This window comes from Mchenga conophoros, linkage group LG20 (assembly GCF_057382185.1).
Source record: "Mchenga conophoros isolate Kocher_MC1m ecotype Shallow Benthic linkage group LG20, M_conophoros_male_GT1.1, whole genome shotgun sequence".
Taxonomy (NCBI): domain Eukaryota; kingdom Metazoa; phylum Chordata; class Actinopteri; order Cichliformes; family Cichlidae; genus Mchenga; species Mchenga conophoros.
The window spans coordinates 35,241,937-35,256,451 of NC_140545.1; the positions used below are offsets into that span (position 1 = coordinate 35,241,937).

The 14,515-nt window shown below is 44.3% G+C and overlaps 1 protein-coding gene across 3 annotated transcripts in view; it reads left to right on the forward strand.

Moving 5' to 3' along the window:
* Nucleotides 1–13,937, forward strand: part of snx21 (sorting nexin family member 21) — a 38,190-nt gene extending 24,253 nt beyond the window's left edge. For all 3 annotated transcript variants that reach the window (XM_085259170.1, XM_085259169.1, XM_085259171.1), the window contains exons 2-6: nt 2,058–2,380; nt 3,220–3,425; nt 3,798–3,939; nt 4,048–4,213; nt 8,860–13,937. In XM_085259170.1, the coding sequence (XP_085115296.1) occupies nt 2,089–2,380; nt 3,220–3,425; nt 3,798–3,939; nt 4,048–4,213; nt 8,860–9,364 (1,311 nt within the window). In that variant the 5' untranslated portion in view covers nt 2,058–2,088 and the 3' untranslated portion in view covers nt 9,365–13,937. The remainder of the gene's footprint in view (nt 1–2,057; nt 2,381–3,219; nt 3,426–3,797; nt 3,940–4,047; nt 4,214–8,859) is intronic.
* Nucleotides 13,938–14,515: the final 578 nt, after the last annotated feature.

The following is a 14,515-nucleotide window of genomic DNA, read 5'->3' on the forward strand; positions in this document are numbered from 1 at the left end:
GTATTTGTTTTTGTGTGTTGTTGTTTTGCAGTTCTTATGAGTGGGTCACAGATGTGGACTCTTAAAACTACAAGTCTAAAAAAGGAGAAAGAAGACAAGAATATACCATAACCAAATGTCTTGATGCACCTTCATCCAGGCAAGGACATCCCAAAAAGTTGAGACTGAAGAAGTCACTCCCACTGAAAACGCTACGTCCAGATGAACAGAATCTACTTGGGATACCAAAACATTCCTCAGAGATTTTGGTCTTTATTACATGACAGCAAATGGGTTCTACTTGACTGAGATCTGGTGACCGGAGGCTGTTTGAGTCCAGCGAACTCAGTGTCATGTTCAAGAAACCGGTGTGAGATGATCTGCGCTTTGTGCACTGCTGCTGTTGTGCATTTAAAGATGTTCTTCTAGGACCCTGCTCGTAACAAGTTGTTTGAGTTAATGTTGCCTTCCTGTCAGCTCAAAGCAGCGTGCTCCTTCTCTGATGCCATCATCAAGGCTTATTCTTCCACAGAGCGGCTGCTCACTGGATGTTTCATTGTAAACCTTGGAGATGTTTGTGCGTGCTTGGTTTGAAGTTTATCACTGCTTACTAGAGATGGACCGAGCCGATATTACGTATCGGTATCAGTCCGATACTGACGTAAATTACTGGATCGGATATCGGAGAGAAATAAAAAATGTAATCCGATCCATTAAATATCAAAAAAGCACCTCACAAAACTTGTGACACGGTGTAACTCGGCTCATAACCGTAGCATAACCGTAACTGCCTCTCTCCCTCTCCGGCTGCTACTTCAATCATGAAACTGATCAATGATCAGCTGATCGGCTTTTCTGTCGCGAGTCCGTCTCTCTTCTTTGTTTTTGGCCCACTTTGCACCAGAAAGAGGAAACCAGCGGCTGAACAACAGCAGCACGTTTAAGCTTGATCAGCTGTTGTTAGAATTTATTTATTATTACTTTCTACTCGAGGATCTTTTTCTACGTAGCTGACGCTGGTAACTGTGCAGGGGCGGATCTAGCAAAGTTTAGCCAGGGGGGCCGATAGGGCATGAACAGGGAAAAGGGGGCACAAAGACATACTTTTCTTTCTTATTCTCATTTAAAATGTCGAGCTTTTAATAAATAATTATCTGAATCTTACACCCAAAGTTTTAATCTTATGTAAAATATATAGAAGTCCATTACTGTATATAGTAACTGTTAAGTCTAATATACCCTAGTAAGCTATAGTACTTTTTCCTTTGGGAACCATCTGTGCAGTCTGCAATTTTGTTGAAGAAATTTGTTGAATCTATTTAATTATTCTTGAAAAAGAATTTATTTCTTCATTTTTTTTTCACACTGCATCAAATTAAAGTTGTTTACGTCGATTAAGCATCACGAGGTGGAGGGTGGGTGGTTCCCTATTTTTTTTTTTTTTTTTTTTTTTTTTTGCTGGGAGTTGGAACCCTACTAGTTAGGTTGCTTAATATTTCTGCTAAGTACTCTTTAAAATACCAGAATAGGGAGGATGGTGTAGGTTTAAGTTTATTAGATTGATCAGTATTGCTGAATTATGAAATATATTGGGTGCAGTGTATTTTTTTACATACAGGTTTAACAGAAAGCTTTAGTGTTGTTGTTTATTTAAACTTGAGTATGAACTCATACAAAATGCAGCAAGATATTAAAAAACAGTTTTATTGATTAAAAAACACTATCAGATTCATATCGGTATCGGCAGATATCCAAATTTATGATATTGGTATCGGACATAAAAAAGTGGTATCGTGCCATCTCTACTGCTTACTGAAATCGGTTTGTTGGCATGTGATTTGAACAGGCCTACCTAATGACGTGGCAGGTGAGTGTGTTTCTAAGTACAGCTTCGTTATCAATGCTACATATACATCTACATGCATGTAGATAGTTCATGCAAATGTATACAAATTACATGCAATGAAAACCTGTGCAAAACTAGAATGAAAAAACAAATGAAGCTTTAAAATAATATTATCAGAAGATGCTTTAATAAGTAATAGATAAAATGACCTTGTAATCTTCTATTTCTTTAGGCTCCTCCCCCTGTGGTGGCCTGGCAACATCATGGCGTCTCGGCTGTTGGACCGCCTGAAGCGCTCGCTGTTTAAAGATGGTCAGGGGCTGGAACCTGAGCAGGAAGAAGGTGGCGGGCCGGAAGAGGAGGCGTTCAAGCAGGATCGCTGGGAGGACGAGCTGGCGGAGGATGAGGAGTGTGTAACCGATCGGCTCGGAGGGATGCTGTGCTTCGACGGCACAGACGGCGGTCTGGAGGACGGAGCCGAGGGTGAAGGGTCAGGACAGGACAGCGACTCTGACTTCCTGGGAGAGTCGATGGAGGATGGTCCCAGCAGCATGGGTGAAGTGCTGTTCTCTCTTTTCACTCGATGGACCTCGAGCAAAAACATTTTAATGTCTGAATCTGATTGAAATCAGTGCAGATCAGCACTGATTCAACATCTGTTGAAATTCCTACATACAAGAATGACCCGAATGAGTATTCTTCAATACGGGGCGATCGTTGGGAGTTCGTCTTGTAATCGGAAGGTTGCCAGTTCGAGCCCCTCTCGGTCGTTGTGTCCTTGGGCAAGACACTTCACCCGTTGCCTACTGATGGTGGTCAGAGGGCCCGGTGGCGCCAGTGTCCGGCAGCCTCGCCTCTGTCAGTGCGCCCCAGGGCAGCTGTGGCTACAATGTAGCTGCCGTCACCAGTGTGTGGATGAGTGTGTGAATGGGTGGATGACTGGATATGTAAAGCGCTATACAAATATAGGCCATTTACCAATACTGTTGTTTGGTTCAAAGACTTAGCAGACATTGATTAATGATCAGCAGCAAAGTCAGACTGGGCGGCTGTGACAGAGTTTATTTATCAGCTATCGATAGAAAGTAACAAAAGTTTACCCAGCGATGGAGCACACAACAACTCACAACCTAGCAGCCTGCAGTTAATACATACGGGGATGTTGTTCATAGTTGTACTTATGCTTTAGAGATGTTTTTATAGCTGAAACCAATTAACAGAAACTATAATCTAATGTAATATGTTAGCCAGCTCCATGGTTACAGCTCAGCAGCGTTGATCTCCAGCAGGGGAGCAGTTTAGCTTCAGTCCACTGGAGCTGAACTACACTCGAGGAAACCAGGACATGTTGTACTCCCTGGTCACCTGACCTGGCTTTCACCTGTCTTTTGTAGACACCAGTCCTGTGGGTATTTCCCCAGTGGGCCACTCCTCCTCTTCCTCCTCCTCCCTGCTGACTCGGCAGCTTCAGGAGAGCTGGAGGAGTTTGCGCGGACTCAGTGGAGGAAGCTCTGTGTCCTCTGTGAGATGGCAGACGGACAGCGTGTTGTTCGAGGTGACCGACGCCAGCGTGGTGCAGGACGGCTCCTCAAAATATGTGGTGAGTTGGCAAAGAGAAAAAAACTGTAACACAATAACCAAAACAGACATAAAAGCTTCAAATCCAGGCACTCTAGATTTGACAAAGGCCTTTAATTTATTGGTCTTAGGACAAACAAATACACCGACAGGTATCAGCTTGTCCCTTCTTCAGGCTGCTGAAATACGAAGATGCCTACAGAGCAATTTGAGCTTCAGGGCCACAGAGAGCCCCTGACCCTTGTATCTTCTCTGTGTAAAGTGCTGGTGCACATCCATAGATTGGATTTGGATGCTCTGATCAGAGTCACGTATACGTAATAGTCTCTGATCCACAGGTGATGTTTTAAATGTGCCGTGGGACTCAAACTCTCTGCTCTCCGTTTCTCTCCAGCTGTACACGATCCATGTGATCCAGTCTGGCGCGAGCGATAAGATTCCTGCCATCATCACGCGTCGGTACTCTGACTTTCGGCGCCTCCATGCCACTCTTCGCCGTAAACACGGCGAGCACATGGAGCGTTTCTGTTTCCCACGTGAGTAAACCTCATGTATGCTGTCTTACCTTGATGCTGTGGTTGTTACAGTGGTACAGGGAAGTAAGAACTTCATAAAACATGAATGTTTGGTTTGAACCTCCGCAGGAAGAAAACTCAGGAGGAACTTCACAGCAGAGACGATCGCTAAGCGGAGCCGGGCGTTTGAACAGTACCTGTCTCACCTGTGTTCCCTGCATGCCCTGCGGGGGGCGCTGTGTGTCCGTCAGTTCTTCTACTTAACCGACTTGGAGACTGGACAGCTGCTCATCAGGTAACTCTCATAAACCTCTGTCTCCTCACCTTTATCCGTCAATGTCAGTGTTGTGTAAGAAAACTTGACAGGAACAAAGTGAAATGATCAAAATGCTCTCAGTGCTGAAATGTTATACTGTTTCTATTACGCAGATAGTGAAACAGGCTAAAAAACAAAGAAGGTATTTAATAGATTAATAAAACTTTGAGTTAAACAATTGAGTCATCGCCAATTTGTGCTCTGAAGCTAGCTACAGTGTTTGCGCAAATTAATTACGCTGTGTGGTCAAATATTAGAGGAAATGTGTTCAACATGCACTCTTTGTTGATCAGTGTTGGGTCACTAGTCAAAAAAGTAATATATTACAAATAACTAGGGATGGGTATCGGTTAGGTTTTATCCGATACCAGTACCAAACCGGTACTTTTGAAACGGTGCCGGTGCTCAAACGGTGCTTAAAGAATGGAGAACACAAAATTGGTCCAAAAACCTCTCATGTTCAGCTGTTGTTTTGTAAAAATATAACAATGTTAGCCTTTTCTGCAGCTATGGGGCATATATGGCATCACTCTTGGCTGGAAGCAGTGCTTAAACAATGGAAAAAACACAAACTTTGTCCAAAAACTTCTCATGTTCAGCTGTTTCCCACTTTTTCTTTGGTCATTTTAGCCTTTTTAGCCAGGGTGAAGGGAGTATCTGCCATCAAACAAGAAGACAGCTGCATGTAGCTATGATGATGTTTGCTAGTTCACCTTACATGCATTAATGTAATAACGTGGTTAGCCTACTCAACGTAAATTACACACAAACAACATTAAGCTCCTGACGCAGAGAAGAACGGCTGCTGCTGCATCATCATCCTCATCATTTCTGCTACACTGGCAGGGCTAGGGGCCAGGACTCTCCTCTTCGTGTTTTTGGGGGATGTTGCTAACTCCGGGTCCGATAACAGGCACCACACCCGCAGTAGATGTGCTCGGTGTGAGGTCTGGCAGCAAGCTATTAAATACGGCGCATTTCTCGGCTTTTAACAAAACGCTATGCGTCGCCAGGTGTTTCATCGGATTTGAGGTGTTACCTCCTTTGACAGTATCACAGTATCAGCTTAAAGCACTTGTTGCTGCTGAGTTTGCATCTTTTGCTGTGAAGTACAGCCAGACTTTGACCACTTCGCCTTGGTCATTTTTAATCTGTAGCTCTGCTCTAAAAGGACGTACGTACCTGGACCTGCCTACTACGCTCGCAAAGGTAAAATGATTGGCTGGAATCCAAAGTGTGTGACATCCGGATATTGGATGGTTACTACTGTTTATGTCAGAACAGGTGCCATCATGGCACCGGATACCGGTACCCATCCCTACAAATAACACTTTAATTTAAAGTAATGCAGTACGTTACTTGGTTACTAAAGGGAGATGATAATTCATCACATTTATAACATTACTTTCAGTTTACTCTGTAAAACAGCCTGAAACACATTGTGTCATAATTACTATTTAACAGTATAAACCTGAGGCTACAGCCCCCCGCACCAACACAAACTCCTAATGTATTTAGTTATGAACAAAAAGCCGACAACACAAAACGAAGATGAAAACCAACACGAAGAGACTTTAAAGCCATCGTCACGGTGATTCAGGTAGAAACGAAGGCTGCAGCCTGACGGCTCATCCGTTTGTTATACGATGAAGTTCAGCGGCGGCTCGCTTCACCGTGGTGCCTTGCATCACTCTGGGTTTTTGACTAGCTTAGCATTAGCATGCTGTCTGTGCAGGTGCTTGCAAAGAGTCGAAGTTGTGTTAACAGCATAATACAGTTGTTTCTGTCCTGGATACAGTTGACCATTACGCTCTTGCCCTTTTGTGCAATAGAAATAAAAGTTGTGTCCATCTCAACGCTGTAAACTTCTATTTTCCTTCTCCAGCAACTGAAATCAGCTGATTGCAGAGCAAATGTAAGAACCAATAAGCAGGATCGATAGGCAAGTAGACTAATAATTCCAACTAGGAAAGGTTCTCGATTGCCATCCCTACTGAGTACACACTCATACAATAACTACTTTGCTGCACTGAAACAAACATTGCTTCAATATCCTTTTTGATTCTAATGGTTGACTGTGGTTTACAAAATAAGCACCGTTTCCTTTAATTAGACTTCAAACAACCAATTGAGTCCACAAATTCATCAGGAAAGTGTTTACTGACGTCAACTATCAAGTGAAAATATCAAGATTTTGCAACTAAAAGACTCAGTCCCTGCTGGCCATTTAAAAACAATGTGGATCCAGTTTTATTCAGGTTTATTTAATTGTATTTATATAGCGCCAAATCATAACAACACTCACATCAACAAAGAAATATAGTGAGAAAACCCCAGCATTCAGATGACTCACTATAAGCAAGGACTTGGTGACAGTGGGAAGGAAAAACTCCCTTTAAAGAGGAAGAACCAGAAGGGGCAGCCGTCTGCTGTGACTGGTTGGGAATGAGGGGAAAGACACAAGACAATAGAGTAACTGTGGAAGAGAGCCAGACTGTCCATCTTTTATATACAGTACATGCATAATGCTTTGGTGACGAGTGTTTCCTCAGGGAGTTTCAGTTTTTGTTTATAGGTTTGGCTTTTTTTCAACTCTGTAACCATAAAGAAACAACTATAAATGATATACAGAACAAATTTAGCGTATGCCTTAAGGCAGGGGTGGGCAAACGTTTCAGGTAAGAGGTCACATTACGTTTGAAAATTTGACAGGCCAGCACCAGATGCATACTGTACATATCAAACAGAAGCCTAAAAAGGCCTTACAGTGACAAGTCAGACTCCCACGTAGCTTGTGCCTCTCGATGACCCCAACACGCTGTCGTACAGGTCCTCTCCACCCATTTTCCCCTTTAGGAAGGCCAAAAACTCCTCCGTTATCCCAAAATTGTCATTATTCTCATCCATTCTATACATCCAATTTCTTGCGCTTATCCGGGCCCGGGTCGCGGGGGCAGCAGAGAAGCCCAGACCTCCCTCTCCTCAGCCACCTCCTCCAGCTTATCCGGGGGAACACCAAGGCGTTCCCAGGCCAGCCGAGAGATATAATCTTTCCAGCGTGTCCTGGGTCTGCCCCGGGGCCTCCTCCCGGTGGGACATGCCCGGAACACCTCGCTCAGGAGGTGCCCAGGAGGTGCCCATCCTTGTCAGATGCCCGAACCACCTGAGCTGGCTCCTTTCGACTTGGAGCAGCAGCGGCTCTACTCTGAGCCCGTCCTGGATGGCTGAACTTCTCACCCTATCTCTAAGGGAGAGGCCAGCCACCCTTCGGAGGAAACCCATTTCCACCGCTTGTATCCGCGACCTCATTCTTTCGGTCACTACCCACAGCTCGTGACGATAGGTGAGGGTAGGGACGTAGATCAACCGGTAAATTGAGAGCTTCGCTTTTACACTCAGCTCCCTCTTCACTACGACGGACCGGTGCAGCGTCCGCATCACTCCAGCTGCAGCACCAATCCGTCTGTCGATCTCCCGCTCCCTTCTCCCATCACTCGTGAACAAGACCCGAGATACTTAAATTCCTCCACTTGGGGCAGGGTCACGTCCCAGACCCGGAGTGGGCACTCCACCCTTTTCTCTGGCTGAGGACCATGGCCTCAGATTTGGAGGTGCTGATTCTCATTCCCACTGCTTCACACTTGGCTGTGAACCTTTCCAAGGCAAGCTGGAGGCCCTCACCTGATGAAGCCAACAGGACCACATCATCTGCAAAAAGCAGAGATGAGATCCTGAGACCAACGAAGTGAAAGCCTTCCGCCAACTTGGCTACTCCTAGAAATTCTCATTTCTAGTCATTATTCCCATTGTTTAAAATTCAAAGCTGAGCGGTGTCTCTACTTTCGTCCAGTGCCAAAGAATACAACTCTGCTTTTTGGTTTAGCTCACTAGCTAAGTCTTCATCAGCTGGCTCAACACAGTGAGTCACTGTCCTGCGTGATAAGCTAATTTTTTTTCTAATTTGTTCAACATCCCTGGACGCACTCTTTGAGAAACTGCCCTTGCTGGTATTTGCTAATTTGAATGCCAGCAAACAACTTTGTGCTTGATTCTTGGATGGCACTTTGTCGGCTAAAAATGTTTTGCTGATTCTGCAAACTAGCTGCCGACCCCGTTCTTGCATTGACCGGTTGTTAGCATTATTAGCATGCTTGGTGGAAATGTGACAGCTGATGTTGTATTCACATCTAGACATGCATCCTTTGACTGGGGTGAAAAAGTATAAACACTCAAACTCGATGTTTCTTTTCTTTTCTGAGCATGAAACCACAAATCACTGCGCCTAATGCGCCATCTGGTGGAACGCCAGGCATTACAGGACAAGGTCAAATGAATGCAGTCATAATTATCATCTGATTTGGGCAATTCTGTGCTAATCTTCGGCAGGCCAGATTAAAAAGACCAGGATGTGGCCCGCAGGCCGTAGGTAGCCCATCCTGCTTTAAGCAGAACTCTGTTAGTCCAGGACAGAACAGCGCACCTCAACATCTCCTTAGCTTGATGCTTATTTCTAAATGTACTGTAAGGATAATATTAGATTTTCTTGTGCATTTCTTGAGTTTCATTATTTATTGAGCGGTTTGCCACTGAGTGTTTCACTGTTCAGTTTGTCTTGTTTCGTTGAGGGCGGGACGTTACCAGGATGCCTTGGGTCCTCTGCTCAATGCCAAGAGACTGCAGCAGAAACTGGGATGGGCAAGTTTCTATGACAACCAGACTCAGGCCTCTCCTCCAACCTCCTCCCATTGGTTCTTCACCCTGGTGGGACTGTCGAGCTGTTTCCAGCAGGTGGACCAGCTGGAGGAGGCTCGAGATCACTGTGACCACGCCCTGCGTGTTCTCACCCCCACAGAAACTCAGACTAACACAGAGGATAAGCCCCTCCCACCTGACAATAAGCCCTTCCAACCGTCGGAGACATTGCGTCTGGACGACGACAGGCCACACCCCTTGCTGTTGCCGCTGTTACGAGTGATGGTTCGTCTGTCGTGGCAGACGGGAAAAGACAAGCGACAGTGGGAGGAGCTTCTGCAGCATCTGGAGGAGCGGTGGGTGGGGCTAGACAATCATCCAACCATCAAAGAATTTCTGGTTAAACACAACCTGCAGGATGGCGAGGGTGAGGGCTAAAGAGCGCGCACGCTGCAGAGGGCAATCAGTACGGTACGGGTCGAGTGTTAGAGCCACTGCAGGGGAAACAAAGCCGAGATTTTCAAAATAAAATCTGAATGTTTTGAGTAATTTTAGTTTTATTTCTAATAAAAAAAAAAAGTTATTAAAGGGAAAAAAGTTTCACCCATAAAATCTGCTTTTTAATGTTGTGACGTTGGGCATTTTAATGTGGGATTGGAGGCAGCCTCAAGTGGCCGTTAGAGGAACTGCAGCTGTTCAGACGAGTTTGGTTTCAGTAATAAAACCAAAAACATTGTTCTGAAAAAGAGTGATGTTAATGTAATGAAAGAGTAGGCCTCAGTAAATATCTGGTGGAAAGAAGCAAATCACAGAAGCTTGATTACAAAATGACGGAGCTGATGAGACTGAAGGACAGTTCACCTGAAACTCGGCCAGTTCAAAATCTCAGTTTTTATTCCCCCTGACAGCGGCTGTAATACTCTGAGTACTAATGGATCAGTCAAGGGTTCAGTCGTAATTTCAAAGCCTTAAACTAGTTCAGTGGTCTTTGTAGGTCCGATGCTTCACATGAGTTTTGTTCTTAACCGTGACTCCTCACAGGATTTCTAAAACAACAGCCTGTTATTCTACTTCAAGAGGAACTTCTACAATATTTAAGACTTTTCTTTTTCAAATAAATTTATTTTGAAAATTTGATCCAGTCGAAGAAAAAAAGTGTCCACATCACATTTTCAGAGTTACAATCAATGAAACTGCAGAAATGTTTCGTAGAAACGTGAGGAGCACAGATTAAGAACAAAGCTCCAAGAAGGAAGCAGAGGAAGGAGAAAAGGCTGCCTCAACAATCACGTTTCACTCTGTGACTCTGAGGAGGGAAAACACTTACAGTTTTAAAAGTCCTCTGACTTCCTACTAAAAGGTTTACTGATGATTAACAGTGTTACATATTGCAGCATTTAAAAGGGAGCAAACGGTGCCGAATGTAGAGACTCCGTGAATCTTGTGGACGATGCACGACGGGTTCAAGGCGCCTTTAAATGTTTCACAGCAGAAAACTTTGATTGTATTTGAGCTCTGATGAAAACCACAAGACGAGCGACACGTGCAGAGCGCGTCCTGCAAAAACAAATGACAGTCAAACTTTAGTATCCATCTATAAATCGATATCGGTAAGTGAGGCGGGGCTTTCTACTCATGTTGAGCACTCAGAGGCTCCAGGCCTCATTCACCCAGTCACGCACACATTCATGCAGTGCTTTTATTCAACACTCAGCCATCCCATATTACTCTGCTTATCCACTCGCTCTCGTGTTCGGCTGCTGTGGCGTCGATCCGACTGTGCCTGTAAATAACAGTACTGTGGCGCACTGAGCTGAATTTATGTTACTACAGTAAATGACTAGAATAGGTCTTTAGGTCATTTTAAATATATTTATATTCTTAAATGTTTTGTTCGTCATGTTTTATTTCAAATGGAGCCTTTCGCGTTCCTCGCACTGAGGAATTCAGCGTCAGACGCTGTCACACATCCCTGCTAATATATACGCCTGTTTCTCTTATTCCTGCATATAAATCAGTCACGTTCACCATATTATCAAACTGTGTCCGGTGTGGGTAAAGCTCACAGGGCTGAGCAGGTGGATCATATGGCTTAAGGCTGTTGCAGAGGCCCGGGCTTTAATCCATCCAGAGGCCTTTCACGGTTCCCCCCGTCCTTTCTCTGTTGTTGCAACACAATAAAAACTAAAATCACCAAAAATATACTTTAGAAAAACCCTTTTTTGGTTGCAGGGTTAAAAAATATAGGCACCACGTTATCTGAAGGTTCTGTTAATTGATGGCTGAACTTGACAGTTGAGCTGGATCCATGATCAGTGTCTCAAGTCAATTAAAAAATATATGCATGTTCAAAACAAGATCTGTGGCACACTAAGTGTACATTATTCAGACAGTGCTGCAGGTGAGCATCCTGCTAACTCATTTAGTGCTTTAAAAGGTTGATTGAATGAATATGATAACATGTAAGGCCTTATTTATTTATTTTTTTAGAAAGAGTGAAAGTATTCAGTGCCTTTCTAGATTTTAACGAGGTTGTGATCCACCTGTGCACCAGGAATAAAGGGAATTGTGAGTGCAGGTCAAACAGGAGCTGCAGAAACTCCACAGCGCACCTGTAAAGACCTGAGCTGTGACACAGTCGCGCTCACACTGAGCCTGCTCTGTGTGTGTCTGCGTTATTTACTCTTTGTGAGAGAGCTTTCATTTCACAGCTGAGGAGTAAAGCGACTTACTTGCACGTGTTTTCCTCCACCTGCACCGTTTCCACCTGCAGTGGAAAATTTCAGCGGAAAGCTTTGCCTGCTGCCGGTGCGTCACATATTCAGCGGTTAAAGAGGCGTTAAATGAGAAACGCTGTTTATCTGGAGGAACACTTAGCGCCTCTCCTCCCCCCACACAGCTCTCACAGCTTCGCAGTCATTCAAAGTAAAATCTGCGTGCTTTTTTTACGTGGATGCGGTTACTGTGGAGACCGGCCCGAGTGGACGGCCACACGAGACAAAAATAGACGCGAGGAGCTGGATTTACATCAGCAGGAGAAATGTCAGACAGGACTGATGGATGGAGAGGAAAACAGGTGATTAATAATGAGGGACTAAGCAAAGTTGCCAGCGCTGTGATTTTGGGGCTGAAGGTTGGACACTGCACACGTAGAGATTTATGCACTTACTGTGTCACCTGTCATGTAGAAAAGCTGCTGATTTGTCAGATGTGAGTGCTGCAGGATCACAGTACATGTTCAGTATTATGCAGAGTTCTGTTATATCCAGCTGTTCTGCCGCACTACAGAAACCCTGCAACGCTCTCAGCTTCACTTTCTCATCTAATCTGGTAAATGTCTGTCTGTGTGCAGCACTTTATGCTTCTCTTTATGCACTCAGGACCATCAACCCTGTGATGAGTGCAGGAGCAGCTCTGGCTCCTGAGCTCCCTCTATACTGAAGGTAGAGTCAGAGAGGCCACTGCAGAGGAAGCGTGTATACTGGAGACTATGCACAGTTAGGCAGTTTCTCACTTCAGTTGTGTTAGCTGTGACCGTTACACAGTAACTGTCAGCCTGCTCTGGTTTCATACACACCACAGTAACCACAGGGCATCGAGGGGGGTCAGTGCATTCACACCCCGACTGTGAAATACTGTCAGACGATGCTAGTGCTACAGAAGCATGTGCAGGGCGTCCTTCGGTCTCAGCGCGTCTTTGAACGTAGGGCCGCTCCTGCAACTAATGATGATCTGAGTAAACCTGAACCTAAGTGACTCATCAAAAAGCAAGAAAACACTTGGAACAGTTAAATCTGGTTTGATGTCCACACAGCTGAGCCGAGTGTTTTAGTGCATCGCTCTCTGATATTTCAGTTTGAGGAAATGAGCGGCAGTGTGTCAGAATAAAGTCCTGCAGGATGCTTCGTGGGGCTGTTGTCTGCCTTACTTTCCACCTCACATGTGTGCAGTTTCCCAGCACAGAAGGAGAAGAGTGGGTTGAACCAACTAATAACTCTAGTGCCGGACGTCCTTATTTTGAAGAGCTGTTCAGGGACGGCAGAGGAGTAAGTGATTTTAACCCACTTCTTACTTTCAGTTTAAGCAAAAAGGACTTTCTGAGAGGTTCAGCTGAGATTGTGGTTTGGGTTCAAATATGCTTCTTTGCTGCATTGAGGCTGCACAGTGCTTTAGATGAACACTGTGCAGCTGCAGGTTCTGCAGGATCTGACAGCTTCAGGGCATTACACAAAGCACCTTTCTCTCTGCTGATCTCACAGCTGATTGGTTTAGACCAAAAATGTGGAACGTGGTTTCCCCTCTCAGCCTCTGCAGCTCTCCATAGCTGCTAGCTGTCTGTTAATAACAGATGACATTATCATTATTTTTACATTACAAAGCCAGTCTGTGCAAAAAATATGAAAGTCCTCCACCCGGAGTACTAGTTTCTGGAAGGTCACACCTGATTTCTGTTTTCTTGTTTTTGTGTCTTTTAACCTGAGCTGCAGTTTGCAGTGAGAGCGTTTCTGTGTTTTGTGACACTGACGTGAAAATGAAAACAATCATTTGAGCTGTTAATCGCATGAAATGTGAAAAACTGCAGTTACTCTAAATGTGTCTCCTGCTCCTCGGCCAGCTTGATGAATTTTTATTTTAACGGTGTTATTTGGGCTAAAGCTGACGCAGACACGTCACAGATGTTTCTAATGGTTTGAAAATGCACTTGTTGTGTCAGATGTGCAGTTTTCAGTGCAGACTGTGTGTATCCCACTTTATGCAAGCGCAGAAACACGTGGAAGAAATCTGTGCGTGGGGAGGCTTAGCGTGGATCTTTTGGCCTTTGCAGCAGCACTTCATCGTAGAGCTTTATTCAAGTTTATTTTCTGGAATATGTTTGTTACAAACTGCAGATCATGCCTTTGTTTTTCTTCATGTGTGCATCTCTGAGATGATTCTATTCTACTTTATTATAGTAAGAAATGTGAAGATCTTGACAGTTGTATAAAATTATAATAAATATATATTTTTCTTTTACTAGATGATGTCTTGTTTTTATCTATATGCCCTGAAAGCAAACTGATGATGTTACCTACTGACCGAGTCTCCTATCAATCATTTCTTTAGGTGACCTAATGTAACGCGTTTCCAAAGAGCTTGTTGTCATATAACACATGTTTAGCTTCATCAGTTTGCTCGGGCACCCATAAATTTTCAGCGGGGTCAGGTGACTCTGGAGCAAAGTCTGACAGTCAGCACTCCTTTTCCTTCTTTGGGGTTCAAGTAGCTTTTCCTAGATAAGGTGTTTTAGGCTCCTTATGCTGGTGGGTTAAGAATCCTCCACAAAGATGTAAACCAGCGAGAGAAAGTATCCAGGAGTGATGGACAGGAGGTGAAATCTGGAGCCAAATAAACTTTTAAAACAACATTTTAACTTAAAAGGACAAGATTTCATTTGTTAAATGTTAAAATTAGACGAGAATTTCCACTGTTGATAAAAGGAGTTCAAGTGGATCAAAAACATTCGTTCGTGTGGAAAACGACACTGCTGCCAAATCAAAGACACTCTGGGCAACAAGAGCCTGGAAAGAAGGCTGTTACCTGAGGAGCAAC